Source organism: Vanacampus margaritifer, chromosome 1 (genome assembly GCF_051991255.1).
Source record: "Vanacampus margaritifer isolate UIUO_Vmar chromosome 1, RoL_Vmar_1.0, whole genome shotgun sequence".
Taxonomy (NCBI): domain Eukaryota; kingdom Metazoa; phylum Chordata; class Actinopteri; order Syngnathiformes; family Syngnathidae; genus Vanacampus; species Vanacampus margaritifer.
This window is the reverse complement of record NC_135432.1, coordinates 33850426-33877001: the sequence shown is the minus strand read 5'-3', so window position 1 is coordinate 33877001 and position 26576 is coordinate 33850426. Positions and strand designations below refer to the sequence as shown.

The 26576-nt window shown below is 41.6% G+C and overlaps 1 protein-coding gene across 1 annotated transcript in view; it reads left to right on the top strand.

Annotated features, from left to right (window-relative positions):
• xirp2a (xin actin binding repeat containing 2a) overlaps positions 1-26576 on the top strand; it is a 60363-nt gene that overhangs the window by 9653 nt on the left and 24134 nt on the right. Inside the window, exon 2 of the mRNA XM_077550640.1 lies at positions 14886-14997. Coding sequence (XP_077406766.1) covers positions 14886-14997 — 112 coding nt within the window. The remainder of the gene's footprint in view (positions 1-14885; positions 14998-26576) is intronic.

Here is a 26576-nt window from a genome sequence, read left to right as displayed (position 1 = left end):
AAAAAACTACAAATGTGCTGATTGCGTTATGGCATACGTCACTTCCCCATTTCCCCATTCATTACAAAGACGGAAGCCAAGTTGAATGTCGACGCACGATTACTGCTTTGATGGCAGAAGCTGTAAAACAACTTAAAGGTTTTGTCTGCGGAGACACAAAAGAAAAAGGGAAGCTACCCAGATAAAAGGACAGTCAAGGATCAACATTGGCCCGACTTTCGCTCGCTGGCGTGAGCTAAAAAACGAAACAATGCGCTTGTCCTCATGGGAAATGTGGTCTTCCTTCAGGCTTAACATTGCCAATTTCCTCCATATGGCGCCGTCATAATCAACATAAACTGAAAGTTCAATAGTGTTGCTAGTACTTTTTTTTCAGTGAAGCTTTAGGAAGAAGTTGGTGAACATCAAGCAAGCGCCCAGTGTATCAGCCAATGTCAGTTCCTTGGGTGGCTGTATACAGTTTTTGGAGAAGCAGAGCCACATCCCACAGCCACATTGTAAAACGTCATGTATAAATAGTATTGTGTGCTGATGCTCACTGAACATCAAGATAGCATCAAGCATGATGAAAGAGAGTGAAATATAATTTATATTCTGAAAGGATGGAGCCAAAGCACGTATTAAAGCCCAGACTGCTGGATTGGATTGGAGACTCTGGAAAAGAAAGATGATGAATAAAAAAAAGAGAGGAAAATTAACACTGGAATGGACAGATATGAACTGTGTTAGGAACGGAGAATACAAATGAAGCTGACATTTGAGCAATTCATTCACGATGAAAACATTACACGCACACAAACACGCATGCATGTCTCCCCCCCTACTCTATCACACACACACACACACACACACACACACACACACACACGCACACACACACACATGCACGCACGCACAAACACACACACGCACGCACACACGCACGCACGCACGCACGCACGCACGCACGCACACACACACACACACACACACACACACACACACACACACACTATGGAAGTGCCTGTCTTGCAGTATACCAGGAAGTAACAAGAAGGTATTTCCCACTCATTGAGCTGTTGCTGTTAGCACTGGTTGATGGCGTGCTGTGCGTAAATAGGTTATAATTTGAAAAAGCTTTTGAGGCCTTTAAGACTTTTTCACCATGCGCTTGGTTTTTGTGGTGCTCACCACAGTGCAGAGCACAAGGATGACAGCACCTGGTGCAAGCTTTCCCATATTTGGAAGTGTAGAATACGGGACCTTGTTTTTTCGGTCACGACCGATCTTGGCCATAGGTGAAGGTAGGAATATAACTTGACCGGTAAATCGAGAGCTCCGCCTTTTGGCTGAGCTCCTTCTTTACCACAACCGACCTATACAGAGTCCGCATCACAGCAGACGCTGCAGCGATCCATCTGTTGATTTCCCGCTCCATTTTGCCCTCACTCGTGAACACCTTCTCCAAGTCCACAAAACACATGTAGACTGGTTGGGCGAACTCACATGCACTCTTGAGGACCCTGCCGAGGGTGTAGAGCTGGTCCACTGTTCCACGGCCGGGACGAAAACCACACTGCTCCTCCCGAATCCGAGATTCAACTTCCCAATGGACCTTCCTCTCCAGCACCCCTGAATAGACCTTAGCAGGGAGGCTGAGGAGTGTGATCAATCTATAGTTGGAACACACTGTTGAAAGCTGAGAGTTGACCGCCATTTTGAACTTGAGACATGAACTTGGAATTGTCAATTGTACGTCATGTCATAGGTTGACAAAGAGCTTATCAGACCAACCAGACTGTGTGTATGTAATGATTCATGTGATTGGTACCGCCAGGAAACATTGGTGACTGCTTTTTCTTTAAGGTCTATTATTTTAATAGATTTCATGCATTTAAAAACAAAAGTAACAACCTTGTTTTGTTTTGTTTTGAACAAGAGTATTGAGTAAATAGTAAAGATATTTATGTTAAAATGTAACGGAAAAAAGTTGTATAAAAAATTAATACTCAGGAAAGTTCAAAGTACTGGGGGAAAAAAACTACAAAAGTACAGTTACAAATTATTTGTACTTTGTTGCTTTCCATCTCTGCTAAACAGTGTTTAACATTTTTTGATACAATAATGATAATCACACAAAAATAAAAGCAATTAGAAAATTATCTGAAAATTAGATAATGTTAGCAGGAAACAACAATCCTATTTCACTTTAATTAGAGAACAAACAACAAGCATTCTTGATATCCCCAAAGGAATTATCACTCTACCAATTGTCCCAAAAAATTAAATAAAAATAAAAATAAGATAAATCAATATCTCTCAAACTAGAGCTAATTCAAAGAAACAGATGCCACTTTCGGACACACCAGCCCAGAATTACTCAAATCATTAAAATATCTTTGGCACATGAAAAAAAAAAAAAGAGTTGGCCAGTGTAATAAAGTGTGCCAGCAAATAAGAAAGTCTTACTATACACAAGCACAGAGAAAATACTGCCTTTTTAGGGTGATTTTGGGGAGGCGTATTATAGCCTACATGGGTGTGTATCATACAAAAGATTTTACATATTAATTTATCTATTTTTTAAAAATATTTAAATTCATATAATTGTGTCTTTTGTACAAATATATATTTTATGAACAAATGGAAAAAATATATTAGAAGGCTGCCATTAATTTCTTGCAATTTTGGGAGGGAAATGCCATGTAGGGATATATATAAATGGAAATTTTGTTTCATCAAAAGTAGGCCTTCTAGTGGTATCGATGAGTACTCTCATAACATAACATAACATAACATAACATAACATAACATAACATAACATAACATAACATAACATAACATAACATAACATAACATCATAACATCTCATAACATATACTGTACAAATGGTAAATGGTAATTCATTTACAAGTATATAGCGCTTTTCCACCATATAAGGCCCTACCGAACGTTATATTTTGACTACGCATTCACTTACTGATGACACAGCATCAGAAGCACCTGGGGCAGGCAGTATCTTGCTCAAAGATACTTGGACATAGTTACACTGGTCTGGGATTGAACCCACAACCTCACGATTGCAGGACAGCCACAATGCATACAGTACCAGGGTTCACCAATTCTGGTCCTCGAGGTCCAGAGTCCTGCAGGTTTTAGATCAGTCTCAATACTTTTGCTTTACTTTTCAATACGTATGTCTGTACTGTAAAATGTGCTGGTAGTGTTGAGCGGATGCATGTGAATCCAGACTTGACAGAAGAACTCCACAAGGTAGTGCAAAGGGGAAACAGACAAGCATGTCATTGCTTTTACAATGACAACAAAGAGGGGAACTGACATCCCCTGTTGATATTGCTCATGCAGAAGTTGGTATGAAAATTCCCCATCTGGCAGTCGTTTGTCTGCTTTGCCGAAATTAGAAACACAGGCTCTCTTTGTCGAAGCCTTGGCTTCCCATACCACATTAGTCTGCCTTTTTGCTTTTTGCATCTTTCGCTGAGCCTTCAAGTTTGTTCAACTTAGTATTTTCCCTCTATTCACTCAGCCTTTCCCTCGTCTCATCACTCTTACTCAACGTTGTCTTCTCTGTGCCTGTGTTTGTATAGGATTGTCTCGCAATGGCTGTGTTTATCCATAACGAGCGCAGGCAGATTTATGCTGTTGCATGAGAAAAAGTATTGTTTTGTTTGAAAAAGAAAGAAAAAAAACAGCACAAAGTGCTTGCAAAGAGAGAAAGCAGATACCGAACAGTGCAAAAACTCTGAGGGAGGGTAAGAGGGATTGCATGAAAGCCTGGATGACCTTCAAAAAAAAAAGAATGCTCACTATTGCATAATATCAACAGAAGGCATGTGATATTGGAGAGAAGAGGGCAAGTCATTAGCTTTGACGTCAGGGAGTCAGCATTACAGTTTTTCTCCATAGGTTTGGCACATTTCTTGAAACTGAGATGACATTTTCCAAATATCATGGACAAATCCCAAAACTACCTTTCAATTGGTCTCAACTGAATGGCATTTCTCATTGCTTTCATCAAATTGCCAATGTCTTAGAACATGTCTCATTTGCCTCAGTGGATCTGTGCTAATGGTTGTGTACATTTAGCCTACAGTTAGCACAATCTGCCCACATTTAACACATTTTCCAAATGAATAGATCTTGCTGATCGAGTTGGATTAGTTGTTTTTCAGTCTAATGGCTATCCTCTCCAAAACATGTCAGCAGGATTTCAGTGTGTAAGTCATAATATGCAAAATCATCTGTTCAATTGTCAAAATTAGTCCAGCATATCACAGGGGATCAGTGTAGAGGATGGTTCAGACATTCACGCCGTTTTTTTCCTCGCTATATTGCAAGGGAAAATATGATGAAAACCTTTGGCCAAACAGAGAGCAGTGTATGGATGCCCAAGAGAATGAGGATGATGGCCAAGAGGGGGAAGGCTAGTGAAAGTGAAAGTGTTATAGTAGTTGGTTCTTCATTTACGCTGCGAGATAGGATTTTAGTTATTCGTTTTTCATAAATATACAGAATTTGGCTTATACTTTCTTTTGTTGCACTCTAATGTGTAAGTAACTTTGTGTGAATAAAAATTGTTGCAATTTCCTTGACTGTGAGTATGTCAAACCGCAAACTTTGAATACTGCTCTTGTAAAATGCTCCCCCCCCCCCCCAGTTTTATATATAATTGTATTTTGTTAGCTGTTGTGAGAAAACATCTAATGATTTTGACTTGCGGTGCTCACAGAATGCCAAAGGGACGATGCATTTTGGGGGCACTGACTACTTGTATGACATAGAAATTTCATTTTGACACATAGGTGAGCTGTTTTGGGAGAGATATGAGCTTTTGCAGATGATCCAAAGAGTTGTGCAAAAAAAAAAAGCTTGCAGTTTTGAAAACGTCATCTCAGTTTCAAGAAATGTGCCAAACCATGGAGAAAAACTGTAATATGCGTGTGGAATTAATGTTACACAAGAAATCGCCAATCCATTAAGTGTTATGTGCGTCCATCGACTGTTCGATCCTCTGCTCACCTGCCACAACATTAGATACATTTGTACAATCTAATGAGTGCTTATCCAACTGTGTCAGTAGATCTACCTTTGCAAAGAAGAGTTAATATGTTGTTACTATTTAATTGACCCATCCCACTTATTTTGTGTGTCTATATTTCCTGCACTGGGCCAATAAAAGAAATGTAACATGCTGGGAGCAATGTACAGCTTTTGATACTGAAACACACACCTCCGCCAAGGGCATACAATCCAAAATGATCTTACCCTGTATATCCAACTCTATCCACTGCACCTGGTTGCACTATGCCCCAATGCAAATGGACTGTAACTGTGAGGACAGAGTGATAGATGAACAAAGGATCCCACAGCGAACAAGATAGCTAGCACGATAAAAAAAAGAAAAGAAAAATAAGAATGAACACAAGGAGCACAAAATAGAGAGAAGCTGAATGATAAGAAAACAAAAATAATGACAACAATAGGATGTTGTGGAGAAAGACATGAAAAAGTACCTATAATCAAAGTAACCTAAATGAGGAATGCATGCAGAGTAAAAAGCAGAGGCACTTGAAGAAAGGGTTGGGAGAGTAAAATTGTATATTCCGATACCTTCCTGAGTTACTTGTAAAAATAAAAAAATAAAAATGTTAGTCCAATCTACTCCAAGTGCCATAAAAGTAATATAAGTTGATTTTCGATTACTCTATACCAAATAAAGACAAAGAAATTAATTATCAACAAAATATATATGTGTATAATACAGTATATTTGTCTGCCAAGAGCACCTAAATTTCAAATTGGAAGCTACAGAACTGAACTGTGAGACAGATTACAAACCAGAGCTGGGCATTGTCGGTCTGTCAGTGAGCTCCCGTCAGTACTTCAGGTGGGCCCAGTCCGTCTATCTTCGGTTACAGCCAGATGGAGTTGTGAGCGTAATTTCTACATCACACACGCAAGCAGACAAGCAGCCGTCGACGATTTGGACGGACTGGGCTGGTAGCTAGCTAGCTCGATAGCTAGCTAGCTCGATGGATAGATAGCTAGATAGCTAGATAGATAGATAGCTAGATAGATAGATAGATAGATAGATAGATAGATAGATAGATAGATAGATAGATAGATAGATAGATAGACAGATAGATAGATATAAGATAGATAGATAGATAGTGTTGACATTTAACTGTTTCAATTTATATTTTAACTGTTTTGAATTTAGTTATACATGTGTAGAAATAGATATTACTATGTTAACTCAATCACCAAATGTATAAGGATGTGATAAGGATTTCTTTGAACTCTGTCCTCTCTCTTTCTGTAAACAAGGAGTGGGCTAAAAGGTTTCTGTTGACTCATCTGAAGAGGATGTTTAAAATACTATCAGCGTTTCTGGTCATCAGGTCATCCTGTCGTAAAATCTAATAGGGTTCAGAGGGCAAGAGCCTGTCTACATCAAAAACTCCAAAGTCGGGAAGTAACTAAGATATGGACTGTACCTGTTTTATGTCACAACTCTTCTAAGGATTCAAAGGAGGGTGGGGGCAGGTCCCAATGTAAGACCTTTTTGTATAAAGATGCTAAAGATTCACAATCCAACACACACTTGGAGCTTTTCATTCAACTTTCGAGTGAGCTTGATTCTGTGTCTTTTAAAAGCTTTTATAATAAAAACTTGCAAGGAACTTCTTCATCGATCTCATTTATGATTTATTTGAACACGCAATAGATTACAAAATTCATGTAATCTATCAATAGATAGATAGATAGATAGATAGTATTCATTCCGTGATGGAAATTGTATTTGCTAACTTCATAGCAAAGTTCATAAAACCCTTCCACAAGACGCAGTTTTGTTAGAATGAGTGAAATGGGGGGAAGGAAAAATTACGCTTATTAAGGTAACCTATGCACACACATGCACACACACTCACCTCAGAACCGCCAGTCCATTATTATCCCAGATTATGGTACTTTACAGTGTGCAGGCACCCGCTGTCTTCCCCATTAAGTCACAAGGCAACAGCAGTCCAGATGACTTTGACAGCTCTCACTTTCCCTTGCAAATGTCATTTAAAATGAAGTCCTTAAATGAATACGGTCTAAATGGTCACCACTTATTCCATCCCTTTCATGTCACTTTTAAACTGGCTGCCTTTGGTAAGCCCAGCCAAACAAACTGTAACGTGAGCTCCCATGTTACTGATGGCAGTAATGATCGCCCAGTTTGTTCACTATGGACCTCACTCAGTAACAGTGCATTTGTGTGTATTCTGTAAACAAATATAGAAACTTCTCAGATGATACATACGCAAAAATAATGATGGATCAGCTTTCTGAAAAAATGTCAAACACACATCTTTTTACCCAAGGTGCACAAGTATTGAAACTGCAGTAATTTATATTTATACTATTATAGTAAAAATAATAACGTAAATCGTCCATCTGCTAATAAGTTGACTAATGTCCTAAATAACCGTGAAGTAAACTTCTCATCACTTGTGACATTCAAGTGCGTGTACATGCCTATGTACTGTATGAATGAATCCGCCGCTGTCGGTGTGTCCGCACTTATCAGTGAACGAGCAGACTGCGCGTGTATTCCTTGATTGTGCAGCCGGAAAAGGCATGGAACTGCAATTATTTCAATAATTAAAATTTCACCAGGAACTAATTTGAAATTATTTAAAAATGACATCATTAACATGTCATCATTATTGTTCTGTATGTTGTCAAGCTCTGTGTTCAGCAAGCTTTCTAATAATATGAACCTTTTGATGGTCTCTCCCTGCAATTAAATCAAATCCAATAAATTAATTTAATCAACCCCGAGTCCAGCCAGTAACTCAAAGAGGTAAATAGTTTCAAAAACAGTGGGAAAAGGTCTGTTTGTCTTAGACTTTTAACAGTGGGTGATTGTTATTGTAATTTTGAGTGATGTGGGACTGCTGGAATGATAGGTTGGAAAAGGTTTGCCTCGTGCAATGCGGGTTATGTTTTGAGAGCTGACACTTGTACGCTGTGCCAGAAAAGCCATAAGACACTTTATATAGCCAAAGGCAACTGTCCAAAGAACTGTCACAGTGGTTGGTTGTGAGTGGTGTATGCTGCATGTGTTACAGATAAAAGGTACAATATAATTTGAAATGATTTTTCCCAAATTGTGAGTGACTTGTTTTCTTGGCAGCCTCCCTTGAGTCACTTACTGGCCACTAGAACCTGCATCATTAAAAGGCATTAGCTAACATTAGAAATAACATCTCCAAGTTTGCTACATTTTAATGTCAAGTGTCCATCCATCAATTTGCTATAGTGTTGTCTTTATTAAGGTCGCGGGTGAGCTGGGGCCTGGGTACACCCGGACTGGTCACTAGTCGATTGGAGGGCACATAACAATCATTCACTTTCACATTCTCCATTATGAACAATTTAGAATAACTTTTTTTTTTGGAATGTGGGATGATGTCAGAATACATGGAAAAAAAAGTCAGGAAAACATGGGGAGAACATGCAAGCTCCACACTAGTGCAAAATGTATCCGCCATTTTTAAATTAAAGTCTCGGTTTTAGTCCAGTTTCAATCAAGCTTGTTAGTTTTTATCATATTTGGTCAACCTCAACCCGTTTTTATGTAGTCCATTTTTAGCCGACTATAAATCTAGCATTTTTGTCTTTATTTTAGTTTAAGAAAACATAATTTTATTCATCTAGTTTCAGTCAACGTTTTAGTCTAGTTTCTAGTCAGGACAATCAATTTATCCAAGTATTTTTTTTGTCAGCAGATTATGTTGAACATTTCTAAAACTATTTCACATAAAATTTTCTCTCATCTTTTTGATGAAAAACAACTTGTGGCTACTATGGCTCCATGCTTGAGCTAGTAAATTAGCCAGCATTAGTCAGCGGTCGGATTAACATTATTGTTGGAACGTTATAGCCGTTGGATTAATGTTACGTTATAACTATATATATATATATATATATATATATATATATATATATATATATATATATATATATATATTTTAACCTTTCTCCGTGAATCTGCCTCCTGTCTGCTCCATGTGTCTTTGCGTGTTGCACTCACTAGCTGCAGATTTGAACGGGGGGATGGGGTGTCACTGTGTGTCACATGACAGTGTCACAGTGACAGATGAGCAGACAAGATTTTACAAAATAATATAATTTTTGTCTCATTTTTGTTCATGAACTAAAATGTCCATAGCTTTTTAGTCCAGTTTTTATTAAAGTGAATTACATTTCCGTCTTGTCTTCATTAGTCAACAAAAATGTATACTGATTTAGTCCCAGTTATTGTTTATTCATGAGGGTTTTAGTCTAGTCTAGTCTAGTTTTTAGTCCAGTTGTTTTGTTTTTGTTGACGAAATTAACACTACTAACACAAGAAGATCAGAGCCAAGATTATAACCCTAAAATTTGAGAAAATTCAAGCTGCTCTTTGTAACAATTTGCCCCAAAATATCTTTAGACTTTGTATTTGACCATTTATGACTGAAACATCTTCTAATTAGCAGATTAACACTTAAACTCACTGTTTCTCAGCCCCAGTCCTCCAGTACCCCTATCCAGCCGGTTTTCCATGTCTCTCTTAGCCAACACACCCGAAGATCGTTATCAGGCTTCATGCAAGCTTGCTGATTATCTAATCGTTTGAAACACCTGTGTGGCTGTGGGAGACATGGAAAACAGGGGTTTTGGATAGGGGTACTTGAGGACCGAGGTTAAAAACCACTGCTTTAGCACAATGGGTACTCCTGCAAGCCCGTGGCCAATAGTTTTCAGACTGGATTCGGGTTTGAAATTTCCGCCCTCTGTCTGCGGGATGTCATGCATATTGTTTACGTGAAGAAGGGTGTGTGCAGCTTCATTTTTCATCAACAGGTGGCAGTAGCAATTCAAAATGGAATTTTCTGCTGCTAAGGTGTTAATCTACTAATTAGATGTTTCAGTCATAAATGGTCAAATAAAAAAGGCTATTATCAAGGTATTGTTTGCCAAATTGTTACAGCAAGCAGCTTTAAGGCAAAAGCGATAACTCCTATTACTCCATTCCGCCCCAAGGCAATTATTACCATCAGTAATAATATACATTCAATAAAACAATTCCGGGTCAAATTCTGTCCATCCTAAACCATAAATTATTATAGCATATTATACTGACCAGGCAAGACAGAGACATGTGTATGGTTTAGCTATATGACATAGTTTCATTTGTAGATCAAAAGTTATTATGATATTTCCCCATTTGCCATCATGGTAACTTTCTGTATAAAGTGTAAAGTAAATGTGAATTCAAAACCCAGTTGTGGAGTTAATACTGTAGATGTACTGGTGTAGTGAATTAAATTTAAGAGGGATTTAAATTTAGCGGTGCCACTGAATTGAAGGTTGAAGGAACTTTTTAAGTCAATACTTTCAAGTTTCTGTACTCATTTTTACATCCAAATAACTGCAAACAAACACATTCCAGATCGAAATATTCCTAAGCTTTAACTAATTGTCAATTTGGAAAGGATAATATGACACAGAACAAGAGAGAAAAAGAACAAATGAATCACATGAAGGAGAGATAGGTCAACTGCACTCCTCAGAGACCATAAATGCACAAGGGTATGTCATTAAAAAACAAGTAGGAGCAAAGATGAATGGTGGAGAACGAAAATGTTAGTACTTGACACAAGACTAAAACGAGAAGTTTTGCTCTGCGACAGTTGAAAAGTCATCTCTCCCCCTTAATAGGCAGACACCAATGTGAAGATTCTATGAAAGATGGCACCGTGTCATCTCTCCAGGCAATATGATGCGCACATCTCTGTTACCATGGTTTCACTATTGCCCCGTTTCAATGGCCTTGCAGTTGCCGTATGTCACATGAAATGGTCCCAGATGGCCAGAATTTCATTTGCTGAAATTCTTTTAAGCGGATCCAATTTTTTCTCCCCATGAATTGATTCTCCATTGTGAAGGTCTGGCACCGTTGAGATCCACTTCCACAATTTATTCTTTCTTACTGATTATTCCTCCTGTAAATCTGCTGGAGACCGGACAATTTGCCAGAAAACTCCACCCATGTAAAATCTAACTACACATGGGTGGAGTTTTCTTCTTCAGTTATTTTCGTATAGTCAGGAGGGGTTGGGTTGCCCCGTTGTGGGTGTGAACACAGCAGACTAGCTTTGCGACTAATGGAAGTGACTTGTTTCATTCCCTTTAAGATTTTAAAGGCACTTGAAGGCACAAAAGCAGAAGCTGACTCGCAACTTTTCAATGTCCAAACACATGTATACACACTTTCCTTATTCCTTATTACAAAATGAGGCACAGTAGAGTCTGTGCCCTCCATGTGCCCTTTTACACTCCCTACAATGTTTGGGCATACTCCCTGAGGGTTCATTGTTCAAACAACACGGTACACGGTAATGAATATTCTAATTGTGGCCAAGAACCCTACATTTCAAATGGTAGATTCCACTAACAGAGCTTCCTGTCAAGTATCATTTCTAATACACTTGTTGTTCTCAGTGAGTGACATCTGTGATCCCCTTCTGTTGTGAAGTCAAACACACATTTTGTGAAACATGGAACACTGGGGAGCCATTTTAGACCATGTGACAGTGCTCAGTGCAGCTCAGTGAACTTCATTCGAGGTGAGCGTCACTAGAGAAAGCGGTAGAATGACAGTGATGGAAAAGGAAAGATGACGAACTCCCCATGATGGTTGGGTGTGTGCGATACTGTGAGAGAGTATGCAAATGAGGTCATGTGTGTTTTACAGATTTGCAGGTTTGATGACCAATTTTGTTTTCTTTCTGAACAATTTTCAAATTATTGGTTGACACCTCATAATTGCATAATTTTACCTTGGGCACAGTGTGCATTGCGTGACTGTAGTGGCTCCATGCTGACGTCCTGCAAGATGCAATTCAAAGACCGCTACGGGGAAAAACATAATTTGCATAAAATAAACACCCATACATTTGCACTCACACACACACACACACACACACAGACACACGCACACACACACACACACACACACACACACACACACACACACACACACACACACACACACACACGCACGCACGCACGCACGCACGCACACACACACACACACACACACACACACACACGCACTGGATTTGCAAAGGGAAAAAATGTCGTGTAGGCTAACTGCTAAGTTGTGACAAAATGCTTGCAGAAGAAAAACATCCCACCAAGGACGCGTCCTTATTGAAGCTTTTTTTGAACAAGTAGAATTAATTACATACAGCAGAATATAATCTATTCAAGTTCAACCAAGTGCACTTCCAGTCAATGCATACCACGCTCATCCATATTTACTTGTGCAGGATGCGTAGAAAAGACGAGCAGCGCTGTTTCTGTCTGTAATTTTATGTGTGTGTATGCCAGCCAGCTGTTATTGCTAACCTGGATTCAAATCTGAGTTTGTCCTACTTTTTCAGTGTCAAACTGTCATTTATTTGAGCAACATGCACTTCCCCTATGGATCAACTATAACCAGAAATGCTGGTGTACAGTTGCACTCATGTTGGGAAATCATCTGTTTTATCCTTCTATCTGGTTTCAGCAAAGAAATGTACTCTCAATTCCCCAATCTAGAGCATAGGTGTCAAACTCCAGTCCTCGAGGGGCTGCAGTCCTTCAGGTTTCCCTCTTCCAACACAAGCTGATTCCAATCAGCAGGATCGTTATCAGGCTTTTGCAGAGTTTGCTGATGAGCTGATCCTATATCAGCTGTGTTGGAGAAAGGAAACATCCCAAACCTGCAGGAGTCCGGCCCTCGAGAACCGGAGTTTGACACCTATGATCTAGAGTCTTAAATGAAGCTTACATGCATGTTTTTCAATGTGGAGTACCGGTGAAAAGAACAACCTCCACACTGGGAGGCCCGAGCTGAGATTCTAATCCAGCTGTGCAAACTGCGAGGTCACTGTGCTGCACTCGCTCCATCTTGATCGAGTGTATTTTTTTCCCTTCCTTCTCCACTCTCCAGTGTTACTTGTCAGCTCACCCCGTCATCATACGTTCAAACTGTTGCCCTTGGGTCGGTGCTACAGGGGTCATAAAACCCGAACAAACAGACTCAGAGACAGCTTTCCTCCAGAGCTAATAATGCTCTGAATAACAACAAAACATGAACACACTGAAAATAGCACTGCTACTGCATTCCTGTAGCCATCCAATTTTGGTCCTTGAAGTCCTGTCAATCTTGAACTTATTTACATCAATGTGCAATATGTGATGCACTTCAATAATATGTGCAACTACTTGTAATGTAAATCACCTCGTGCAATTCAGCAGTTGCAGTAGGCTATTCACACTTTAAATAAATAAATAAATGCAATATGCACCATACAATTCTGCTCTCAAAACAGCCCGCTCCAATTACTACTCACAACTCAACTCCTTTAACACCCACATCATTTTCTCCACATTTACAAAACTGACCAAACCTAAGGACAACGTTACTTCCACATTTACAGCAGACAAATGCAATAACTTTCTCGCATCTTTTCAGTTTCTTTATTGTTTTATTTTATTACCTTTCCTATGCCCCAAACAGTGGAACGCTCCCACATTTGTTGGATACCTGATGCAAAATGACAAAGGCATTCTATTCTATTCTATTCTATTCTATTCTATTCTATTCTACTGTGTCGCCAGAGAAGGAACAACTCTCCAGAAGTTAGTGAACAGCAGTGTGTTGATTGTGTCTATGTGTGTTTGTTACTGTAGGCAAGTCATTCTCAAATGGCGGCCCTGAGGAAACGTGTTTTTTTCCCTTACTAGAATAAAGTGCAACTTCACACCATCTACAGCTTTCATTGTCAGAGATTGCCCAAGATGTATTAGCTCATCTGCAGAGGTGTACCTGCAGAGATGTACTTTAGTGTTGTTATTGTCAGCCATTTTAAAATTTAGTCTCAGTTTCCGTCCAATTTCAATTGCGCTTGTTAGTTGTTGTTTAAAAATAAAAAAAAATTCAAATTTGGTCAAACTCATTCTGTTTTTATATAGTCAACTTTTAGTTGACAATAAGTCAAGAACTTTAGTTGTTATTTTTAGTTCAAGAAAACATTATTTTATTTATTTAGTTTCAGTCAACTGTAGTTCCTTTTCAAATCTTAGATTATTATTATTATTATTATTACTACCATAGTTGCCCGACCAATATTACGTCTCTCAGATAGCACAAATTGAACTTTAAACACAACTATTTCAACAAGTGGCTAGCATCGCTACATGCAAGCTACTACATAAGTAAATTAGCCAGCATTAGTTTATTGTTTTTGTTACCTTACCACAATGTCTTGTCTTCGTGGTGAAATGTGACGTGCTTTTCAGATTAAAAAAATAAATAAATTCCAGCTACCTTGTGCCCATATTTCTTCCCTTCGATTAAAATCAAGCATGCCATGCCACCTAACCAAATAACAGCGACTGGTACCCCAACAAAAGGATGCTGAAAAATGCAACGCTATAGACAGCATTTTTTTTTTTTTGAGTCAACTCAAGTTATTGATGTGATCATGGGGAATTGTGAGTTGAATTAGCCATCATCCAATTGCTATCGCCTTATCCATGCTGCTTTCGTACTGCATCAGTCTTACCATTCTACATACTGGATCCGTTTGTCCTTTTGTTTTACAAATGACACAAATTCCTTGCTGATATAACTTCACTTTCATGGCATTTTTAATACATTGGTACTTGTAATTGTCTGGACAACAGACAGCTGCTGTCAATGACCCGAGGTGCCACCTTTCCTTTGCTACAGTGAGAGAAAAAAAGCGCAGGTGTTGTGATGTGACAGCTCTCCCCCTTTTGTTCTCTGTAACCAGGAAGTGACAAGCGTCCATGCATCACCATCCAAACGAGTGCCATCCAGATGCATTGCGCTGCCCGATCAACCACGAGATAAGACAACGGCCTTTTGTCTGGATGACAGTTTCTGTGAGTACTTTCACTGAAAATGTAATGTGAACGTGAGATAGTCGGCCCGGTATTCTTCACTGGCTCTTTCAAATAACAAACCCAGCTGTAGAACATAGGAAAAAAGCATCTTGGGAACACTAGATTATTCTTGCCAGATAAGACTGCCTGCCTGAAACAATTTTAATGGGGAAACTTGGCTCTTGGAAGTTAACTGTGTCTTTTAGATGCTATGCCTTCAGACTGTGATAGCAACACTGAAGAAGTTGCCCCTAGTTTGTTTTCAGCTGATTGTGATAGTGGTGTGCACACCTAACTTTCAGTGTGTTTGTGTTGGCCCAGTTAACGCATAGCTCAGTTTCCAGAGTCTGCGCTAAAGTTGAATGCCCTCGAGGTCGTACAATTGGGAATTTCACCAAAGTTCTGGGAAAAATACACCAGAAGTTGCACTAAACAGTTCAAACCACCGCCATGTGGCATCATGCAAGACTTTAGAGAAGCTCACAAGACCTTAGTAGCTCAGCGAGGATCAACAAAGAGGCAGGCACACTTTACAACCATACTGCTCTCATAACCTGTACACAACTTTTGATATAATACATATTATATACTAATGTATAGTCATCACTACAATGCTGATCGTTAATATTGCAGGTTTCTATTCCCAGCCGCATACTTCATCATTATTCTACATACTGTAAAATGTGCAGTATAGTACAGTATTTGATTCCTGTATAATTGATATATAATAATTTCACAGCTACTGCTGGTATTGGTCATATATGGTATGTATATATATATATATATATATATATACATATATATATATATATATATATATATATATATATATACAATTTATTAATATAATTGCCCATTTGCATTTGAATATATTTTATCTACTCTCCTGTACTGTATAGTTGCCTCATAACACTGCTGCTTTCAATTTTGGTCCGTTTTATTACTTGTTGCAAATATTTCCGAAAATTTGCTTTACTAGGAAGACTCATTTTGAAAGCAGTAAGACTCCCGTGGTGATTTATTTTTTATTTATTGTCCTGGTTAACTTATTATCACACTTGACAATAAGAATTTAAAGGGGACATATTATGGAAGTTGATAGCTGCTTATTTCTGCAAATGGGTCTGTAAGCAATGATGCTTATAGGATATAGATGAAACATGGACACAAAATGGACATTTTTGAATATGGAAGCACCTTAATAGTTAAGTGTCATTTCATATTCTGTTTTCGAGAAAGTCTTTGTCACTTAGTCCCACCCAAAAAGAAAATTCGAAATGACTACAATATCTCTGACAATTGCCTTTAGCGCCGTAGAAATGCTGTACTTGGCATCGGTTCAAAAGTGTGCGTACCAACGTTCCCACGCAGTGTATGGGATTTATCAATTTGGATTTGTGCCCGAGGATGTTTTGCTCATGCTTACACACAAAGCTTTGTGGTAGAGAAGTAAAACTACAGATAGAACGAACCAACATGCCAAAATTAAACAAGTGTTTTCCAAAAATAGTTGGCGTCATAGATTAATTGCCCCTGCATTTTAATGAAAGCACCGTGACACAACAAATTCAACTATCATTCAATCGAGGTACAGATCTATGAATTCTGAGGGCTTGAGGAATTAATTCTCGCACGATTCATTAATTTTACTGAATAGCTCTGTGGGTGTGCGTCTCCATTAAGAGGCTGAGGAGGGCTGACTGTGTGTGTACAGTAATGACGTCATGTGCACAGCTTGCAAGACGGGGAATTATAACTTGCATGACCTCTAGTTTATATACCACTAAAGAACTTTTCAACCTTGATAAAATATTTTCATAACTCTTGTGATGAAACATCGATTTAAAACTAGTTGAATGGTACCTTTGCCATGGCTTGAGAAGGTCTGTATCATTTTGAATGACACCAAGCAACTTTGAGGAGGGTGGTAGGAACACTGCCACACAAAAAAAAACTACAAATGTGCTGATTGCTTTATGGCAAGGCATGGTCACTTTCCCCATTCATTAGAAAGACGGAAGTCAATCTGAATGTTGACGCACGATTACTGCTTTTCTGGCAGAAGAACAATACCGCTTTTGTCCATATGGTGTCGCCATAATCAACGTAAACTAAAAGTTTCTTAGGATTGCTTTAATTACAGATAATTCTCTTCTGTGGGCCGTGACACTTTATTTTTTTGATACATTCGTGACACTTTATTTTTTTGATACATTGCGTTAGCTGTCAAACCATTTACCGTTTAAATTCTCACTCATCATTTTTTCCCTTTTTTATTGGTAATATCTGCAATAATGGGGTAGATGCCACGGACTTCCGACTTACGGGTTTTACACATCAGCGCCGTTTCCGTTCCAACACTCACACCCCCACCCCCTCGCCCCCCAACCGCGCACTCCCGCTCATCGGCGGGATGGCGTCTCGGCTATTTAAAATGCTTCGGACACTGAGACAGACACTACACACTCGCAGACTCACACCCGTCGACGGGAACGCGCAACCGAGGGGCACAAAGGCGGAAGCACAAGTACTGGGACGCGGCCCACACGTCGCAAACCGGAAACGGAAACACAGTTGATGGGTGAAAACGCGGAAGTCGGAAGTCCCGCCTCCTCCGTGGCATTGTTCCAAACAGTATTGTTTATTTGTTTCCACTTCCTGACAAATACGTCAATTGCAAATGCTCCTATATATGGTCAATTGGAGGTGTTTCTTTATCAACACTAATTACTTACTGGTGTGGTAGGACAGGTGTCAACACCGTCCGTCCGTCCGTCTTCTTCCGCTTATCCGGGGTCGGGTCGCGGGGGCAGCAGCTTTAGCAGGGAAGCCCAGACTTCCCTCTCCCCAGCCACTTCAGCCAGCTCATCCGACGGGACCCCAAGGCGTTCCCAGGACAGCCGAGAGACATAGTCTCTCCAGCGTGTCCTGGGTCGTCCCCGGGGCATCCTGCCGGTAGGACATGCCCGGAACACCTCCCCAGGGAGGCGTCCAGGAGGCATCCGAACCAGATGCCCGAGCCACCTCAACTGGTTCCTCTCAACGTGGAGGAGCAGCGACTCGACGCTGAGTCCCTCTCGGATTACCGAGCTTCTCACCCTATCTCTAAGGGAGAGCCCGGCTACCCTGCGGAGGAAACTCATTTCGGCCGCTTGTATCCGGGATCTTGTTCTTTCGGTCACGACCCACAGCTCGTGACCATAGGTGAGGGTAGGAACGTAGATCGACCGGTAAATCGAGAGCTTTGCCTTTCGGCTCAGCTCCTTCTTCACCACAACGGACCGATACAGCGTCCGCATCACTGCAGACGCTGCACCGATCCGCCTGTCGATCTCCCGCTCTAACCTACCCTCACTCGTGAACAAGACCCCAAGATACTTGAACTCCTCCACTTGGGGCAGGACCTCCTCCCCGACCCGGAGAGGGCACTCCACCCTTTTCCGACTGAGGACCATGGTCTCGGATTTGGAGGTGCTGATCCTCATCCCAACCGCTTCACACTCGGCTGCGAACCGCTCCAGTGAGAGCTGGAGGTCACGGCTTGAAGAAGCCAACAGCACCACATCATCTGCAAAAAGCAGAGATGCAATGCTGAGGCCACCAAACCGGACCCCCTCAACGCCTCGGCTACGCCTAGAAATTCTGTCCATAAAAGTTATGAACAGAATCGGTTTACAAAGGGCAACCTTGGCGGAGTCCAACCCTCACCGGAAACAAATTCGACTTACTGCCGGCAATGCGGACCAGACTCTGACATCGGTCGTACAGGGACCGAATGGCCCGTATCAGGGGGCTCGGTAACCCATACTCCCGAAGCACCCCCCACAGAACTCGCCGAGGTACACGGTCAAACGCCTTCTCCAAGTCCACAAAGCACATGTGGACTGGTTGGGCGAATTCCCACGCACCCTCGAGGATCCTGCTGAGGGTGTAGAGCTGGTCCACTGTTCCACGGCCGGGACGAAAACCACACTGCTCCTCCTGGATCCGAGATTCGACCTCCCGACGGACCCTCCTCTCCAGCACCCCTGAATAGACCTTACCTGGGAGGCTGAGGAGTGTGATCCCTCTAAAGTTGGAACACACCCTCCGGTCCCCCTTCTTAAAAAGGGGAACCACCACCCCGGTCTGCCAATCCAGAGGCAACGTCCCCGATGTCCACGCGATGCTGCAGAGACGTGTCAACCACGACAGCCCCACAACATCCAGAGCCTTCAGGAACTCCGGGCGGATCTCATCCACCCCCGAGGCCCTGCCACCGAGAAGCTTTCCAACCACCTCGGCGACTTCGACCCCAGAGATAGGGGAGCCCACCTCAGAGTCCCCAGACCCTGCTTCCTCAAAGGAAGGCGTGTTGGTGGAATTGAGGAGGTCTTCGAAGTACTCTCCCCACCGGTTCACGACGTCCCGAGTCGAGGTCAACAGCACTCCGTCTCCACTATACACAGTGTTAACGGTGCACTGCTTTCCTCTCCTGAGACGCCGGATGGTGGACCAGAATTTCCTCGAAGCCGTCCGGAAGTCGTTTTCCATGGCCTCACCGAACTCCTCCCATGCCCGAGTTTTTGCCTCAGCGACACCCAAAGCCGCATTCCGCTTGGCCAGCCGATACCCGTCAGCAGCCTCCGGAGTCCCACAGGCCAAAAAGGCCCGATAGGACTCCTTCTTCAGCTTGACGGCATCCCTTACCGCTGGTGTCCACCAGCAGGTTCGAGGATTGCCGCCACGACAGGCACCAACCACCTTACGGCCACAGCTCCGATCGGCCGCCTCAACAATTGAAGCGCGGAACATGGTCCACTCGGACTCAATGTCCCCCGCCTCCCCCGGGACAATGGAGAAGCTCTGCCGGAGATGGGCGTTGAAACTCTTTCTGACAGGGGATTTTGCCAGACGTTCCCAGCTGACCCTCACAGTACGTTTGGGCCTGCCTGGTCGGACCGGCATCTTACCCCGCCATCGGAGCCAACACACCACCAGGTGGTGATCAGTTGACAGCTCCGCCCCTCTCTTAACCCGAGTGTCCAACACATACGGCCGCAAGTCCGATGACACGACTACAAAGTCGATCATCGAACTACGGCCTAGGGTGTCTTGGTGCCAGGTGCACATATGGACACTCTTGTGCTTGAACATGGTGTTTGTTATGGACAGTCCATGGCGAGCACAGAAGTCCAATAACAAAACACCACTCGGGTTTCGATCGGGGGGGCCATTCCTCCCAATCACGCCCCTCCAGGTCTCACTGTCATTACCCACGTGAGCGTTGAAGTCCCCCAGTAGAACGAGGGAATCTCCAGGGGGTGCGCTCTCCAGCACACCCTCCAAGGACTCCAGAAAGGGTGGGTACTCTGAGCTGCTGTTCGGTGCATAAGCACAAACAACAGTCATGACCCGTCCCCCCACCCGAAGGCGGAGGGAGGCTACCCTCTCATTCACCGGGGTAAACCCCAACGTACAGGCGGCTAGCTGGGGGGCAATGAGTATGCCCACACCTGCTCTGCGCCTCTCACCGTGGGCAACTCCAGAGTGGAAGAGGGTCCAGCCCCTCTCGAGTGGATTGGTACCAGAACCCAAGCCGTGTGTGGAGGTGAGTCCGACTACATCTAGTCGGAACTTCTCAGCCTCGCACACCAGCTCGAGCTCCTTCCCTGTCAGAGAGGTGACATTCCATGTCCCCAGAGCTAGCTTCAGTAGCCGGGGGTCAGACCGCCAAGGCCCCCGCCTTTGGCTGCCACCCAACTCACTGCGCACCCGACCCCTTTGGCCCCTTCCACCGGTGGTGAGCCCATGGGAAGGGGGACCCACGTTGCCTTTTCGGGCTGTGCCCGGCCGGTCCCCATGGGTATAGGCCCGGCCACCAGACGCTCGCCTTCGAGCCCCACCTCCAGGCCTAGCTCCAGAGGGGTCCCCGGTGACCCGCGTCCGGGCAAAGGAAACGAAAATCCAAGGTTTGTGTTCGTCATTGGGGTCGTTTGAGCCATGCTTTGTCTGGTCCCTCACCTAGGACCTGTTTGCCTTGGGTGGCCCTACCAGGGGCATGAAGCCCCGGACAACATAGCTCCCAGGCTCATTGGGACACGCAAACCCCTCCACCACGATAAGGTGATGACTCACGGAGGGGAGGTGTCAACACATTTGATAAATATTTTTTTTTCTACTTACACACATACTCAATTTCATTTGTTTGAATGACTTTAGAGCATGCTCTACGCACGCTTTGCCCCAGGTAAGCAGTGGCTCATTTACGTGATATGGTACCACCCTCTCAAAACAGACCACTTTCATCAAGGGATGAAACAGGGGTTCAAAGTGTGCTTGTCTTGGGGTATTCTATCAAAAAAACGTTTTAATTGTTTTAGCTCTCATTGATTGATATAATCCTTCTCATGACAGTAGATCAGCAGATCCCAGCAAGAACACAAACGCGCACACGTACCCACCTCCATACACACACACAACAAACAAATTGGGAACTTCACTATGCCAATGCACCTTTGCAACCCCGCAAGAAATTTAAAGCTGGAGCTGGCTGATGATCCTCGTTCCTCATGTTTTCCTACCCGCGTAGCGGCTTTTGTCTCCGCTGACAGGTTGTCACCGACAACGTCGTATAATCTTCAGGGTCAAATGACTGTCAGTGGCGGCAAGAGGTGTTTTGGAGGGGCAGGAACAGCGCTGGGGGTCTGTTTCCCGCAAATCTGTCAAGTTTAAATAAAGCATGGTGGCGTAGTATCTATTCTTTCAACAGATGCAAAGCTCCCGTCTATATCCCCCTGCTACTGCTCTTCATAAATCCCGGCTTGTTTACTTGTAACGACATGTGTCACTCACATGCTTCAAAAAATAATTCAGTACAAAACTATGAAAATTAACACAGTAATGATTGATGTATGGCCTGTAAGTATAAACTATGTTGCAACATTAAATAAATTACTTTATTTTCTACCTTGCCCTGCATTTAACTACTGAATAGTGTTAATTATTTATAAGTCATTTGAAAATTTAGTCTCGGTTATAGTCCAGTTTCAATCTTGCTTGTTAGTTTTTATCATTTTTAGTCAAGCTCACCCCGTTTTTATTCATTTCATTAGTTAGTTAGTCGACTATAAGTCTAGCATTTTAGTCTTTATTTTAGTCCAAGAAAACAATTTTATTCATCTAGTTTTAGTCAACAAAAACTGTCAACATTTTAGTCAGCACAATCATTTTACCCCGCATATTTTTTGGTCAGCAGATAATGTTGAACATTTCAGATCTAAAACTATTTCACATAAAATTTCCTCTCACCTTTTAGATGAAAAACAACTTCACATACAATTACTACATACTATGGCTCCATGCTATGAGCTAGTAAATTAGCCAGCATTAGTTAGCGGTCGGATTAATTTATTGTTGGAACGTTGCAGCCATTGGAATAATGTTACATTATAACTATAATCTTTTTTTTTTTTTTTTTTGAAACCTTTCACTGTGAATCCATCTGTCTGTTGCACTTGCTAGCTGCAGGGGGGGGGGGGGGGGGGGGTGTCACTGTGTGTCACGTGACAGTGTCACAGTGACATCTTCAAATGTCCAAAGATGTCCATAGATTTTAGTCCAGTTACCGGTACAGTTATTTATTTATTACGTTATTTTCATCTCGTCTTCATTAGTAATTGAAAATGCATACTAAATAGTCCTAGTTATTGTTTTTAGTCTAGTCTAGTCTAGTTTTAGTCTGGTGAAAAATGTGTGTTGACAAAATTATTTTTGTTTAGTTTTCGTTGACAAAATTAACACTACTACTGAATAATGGTACCTTTACTGTGTTCCAACCAAAAGTTTTTTTTTTTTTTTTTTTAAATGTGTATCAATTTGCGTGTTTGCGCCACAAAGATAACCAGCCAGGATATCTCTCATGTTGTGTTATTATTAATATTACTGTTCAGAGTCTACAGCACTAATAAAAAATAAAAAAGAAAGAAAGAAAAGGGAAAATAAGCACACTAGGGTGCATGGTGTCACAGATCATATTTTTTCATTATCAGTGACATGTGTAAATCGAAATGAATCTCTAACCTAATATACCAGCCCTGTTGTCTAGCTGAGATAGGCTCAAGCTCATTGTGACTCTAGTGAAGATAAGCGGCATAGAAAATGGTTGGTTGGGGGGAAAATGAAATGTCATGTCAAATAAGTCAATTAAAATGCAGCAGCAACTTGATGATAATTTAATTTTAATTTTGAGGTACCATTACTTAATTTCTGAAGTGATTTGCTTGTCACTCAAAAGCACAATCACAAAGGTGTCCTCTCAAAAAATGAAACGAAAACAGCAATTCTTTAGTATTATTATTTTTTTTACTTTGGGTAGCTTTCATTATGTATTCTGTGGGAGAGTGTTTATTTTCCGCTTTAGGAACAGGAAATCCATGTGCAATTTCAGTGGGATTATCAGACGAGCGCAGCCTCTCTTCAAGGCCGATAGCCGCACTTTTCTTTGGTCAATGGGCTGCCAACAACAGCTCGCGGGGTGGGCTCAAGTCAGTAAACACCAGTGATCACGGCTAATAGAGGTAATAGACATGAATAATTCATGTGAAATGGATTCAATCTTGTATTGTGGGAACGATTGCGCCAGAAAGAATGAATGAAAGGCTTTGGGTTGAGGTCAGTGGTTTATGAAAAGATCCTCGCTTATGCTGTAGGGCAATGTTTGTTCACAGGAGGGATAAAAGAAGAACTCTGTTTACATCGGCTGCTTCCAGTGCACTTGGTTGGATGATTCAAAATCAGTCTCTCTCAAGCCCACATTTTATAAAGCAATTGCTGTCTTTCGTTTGAGGAGATGCTTGATGCTGTCTGCTGTCACCAATGTTTGGAAGATGAGGTCATTTCCTCAGTGCAAAACCAAGCCAAATTAGATTCTGTGCAGGCCCCTGCTGCATTATAAGGCGGAATTCTAAGCGATCTTTATTTATTATTATTATTATTATTATTATTGTTTACAGGGATTTAGAGTTGCCAGTGCAGTACCACATACTGCATCATGACAAACAGAAACTGAGATCTGCTGGAAGAGCCGCAAAATTTAATTTGGAGCAAGAAGAAGAGGCAGAGAAGGTCCCCAACTAATCAAAAAAAAGAAGTGTTTTTTCCACAGGCCAAAGAGATGCTCTGATTTGTAATAATAAAAAAAATAAAAATGCAGATACACAAATTATACACAAATGACATTTCATTTTAGTCTTCAACTAACTAAAAGTAACTACAGATACAGTATATCTGATTAATCAAACTTCATTTAGTTAAGCATGATAGGCTCTATTTTGTTGTGACAGTATGCGATAGTATGGCGCAAGGTAAGAGTAACACCAGGTTTTGGAAATTTTGCAGTGGGTGCACATAAATTATTTTTTTTTTTTTTTGCGCCATTGTGGCTGTGACCATAACCGACTTCATCCACCAGGGAGATCACAGATTTGTGAAGTGGGCACTTGGAGTCTGCCTTCCACAACCGATTGTACTGTCCAGGTGTCCCCTCCACCGCCCTTCCATAGCTGTGCCACTGCCAGCGGGATGGCTTTAAAAATATAATATAATAGAGATGATAATAATGACATCCACCAGATATGTCCGTTGAGCTCAGAATCTGTCTGCTTGGGCTCTGACAGAATTCACCCAAATTGCTATAGATTACCTGCGCCAAAATGTAGACATGTCTCCAGCAGCCATTAAGTTTAGTGTATTTTCAGCCACCAAATTGTCAAGTGCGCCAGGCGCATGTCAAAGGAAATGCCCTCAGTACGTCGAGCATGGTGCAGAGAGATGAGCCAAATTCCCAAACAAGGGCATCGAAGCTTATATATACAGTACATCGGCATGAAAACAGGATATACCCGCTTTTACGCTCAAGTGCAGCTTTGCTGTCTACAACAGTGTTGGGAAAGTTCATTTTCTACACTCTTCTTTCTTTAAAATGAACTAGTTCAGTTCATAGTTAATAATTAAAATTTTTTTTTTTTAACTAAGTTGATTGGTCTAGATTTGTACTTTAAATATAGCTTAAAAGGCCAATGAGAAATGAAATTAGTAAGAAAGTAATATAAGAATACTGTAGACTAAAATAAAGAACCGCCTGCGTCAGTGTTGTTGTGAAGAGAGCTACATCTAATTTCCTGTTAGCATTTGAATGGGATCCGCCATCGACTTCAGCATTAGTGCTAACGATGTTTTATAAACAAAGCATGTTTTGTATTTGAATATACAATGTGTGGATTTCTTCTTGTTGTGTGTTACTCTTAGGAACACCAAAATCACATACGCTCCGCACACAACAAATTACACACACAACGAAGTGAGTTACATCGGGCAAGCTAGCGTCGCATTTTGATGACGAATGTGCCTTGCCACCGTGTGTCACCGCTGGGTTGCCAGATAATGGCATTTTCCGCGTAATTAAGGCCCGTTTATGGTGTCTTTACTCTGGTTTTTGAACAAGAGAAAACCTGGCAACCTAGAGAAAAAAATGAACTGGGTTAAAAGCCGTTTATTTACCTCTGAATGAGCTCGTTTACAGAAATGTTCACGAAGCATAAATGCACTACGTTCAGTTCACGCTCGCCCAGAATATGAACTATGAGTTCATGAACTTTTGTTCAGTGAACTCATTCAGGTACAACACTGGTCTACAAATATAGAACCCAAAGTAAAAATTGTGTAGGACAGTTTGTTTTTAAATGCTAACTCAAGACAAGTCATTAGAATAAGTACAAGTATTGGTTCATTAGATTGTGAAAGAGTAACCTCATGCTGCATGCCCCACATCCTGAATTTTTATAGTATTTTCCATATCGACTCTTACTCTGTATGTAAAGTCTGCGTCCACACCACTGCTGTGACATAAGGTAAAGAGCATGCGGAGTACCTTGATACTCGATTCTAAAAAAAGGCCAAGGCGCATGCACCAATCCTCTCATGTAAGTCCATCCTATTTTTTACGAAGGGGGATTCTAAAATAAAATCAGCTGTCACTGCATGCCAGGGCCTCACTGCTGAGGAACACGCTGCTGGAGCTGGCCTCCAAGCTTTTCCGTTGGTCTCTATCAAGGACTCTGCTTCTTTTTCTCATAAGTATTCCTTTCTGGAGTTTCAAGGCCCTTTGCTATTCAGTGGGATTCTATTGACTTCAGTTGTTCAGTGTGTCCTAGGCAGAAGGTAAGCAGTCATTGTGAATTACGGACGTTCAAATAGCGAGCCTTCTTCAAAATAAGAAAACATATTGGAAATGGGAGACAACATTTGTGATTTTGTCAATGGCTGGGGGGTGAGGAGGAAGAAATTGTGATGTTAAGTTGCTGTTCTGTTTAAGTGCCAGAAGGAGCAAACTGTGATATTTCAGTGACTCTGCAAGGAAACACTTTCTGTTTTCACTCAGCTACCATCGCTGGCGACAAGCTCATCGGGAGGTTTCTGCGAGTGTAGCGAATGAGAGACAAAGTGCTTAGCTGAGCACAACGAAGCACTCCAGGGCAATCCATTCTACTCCTAAAGAACTTATTCTGATAGATATGACAACTCAATTATTGCGCCTGTTT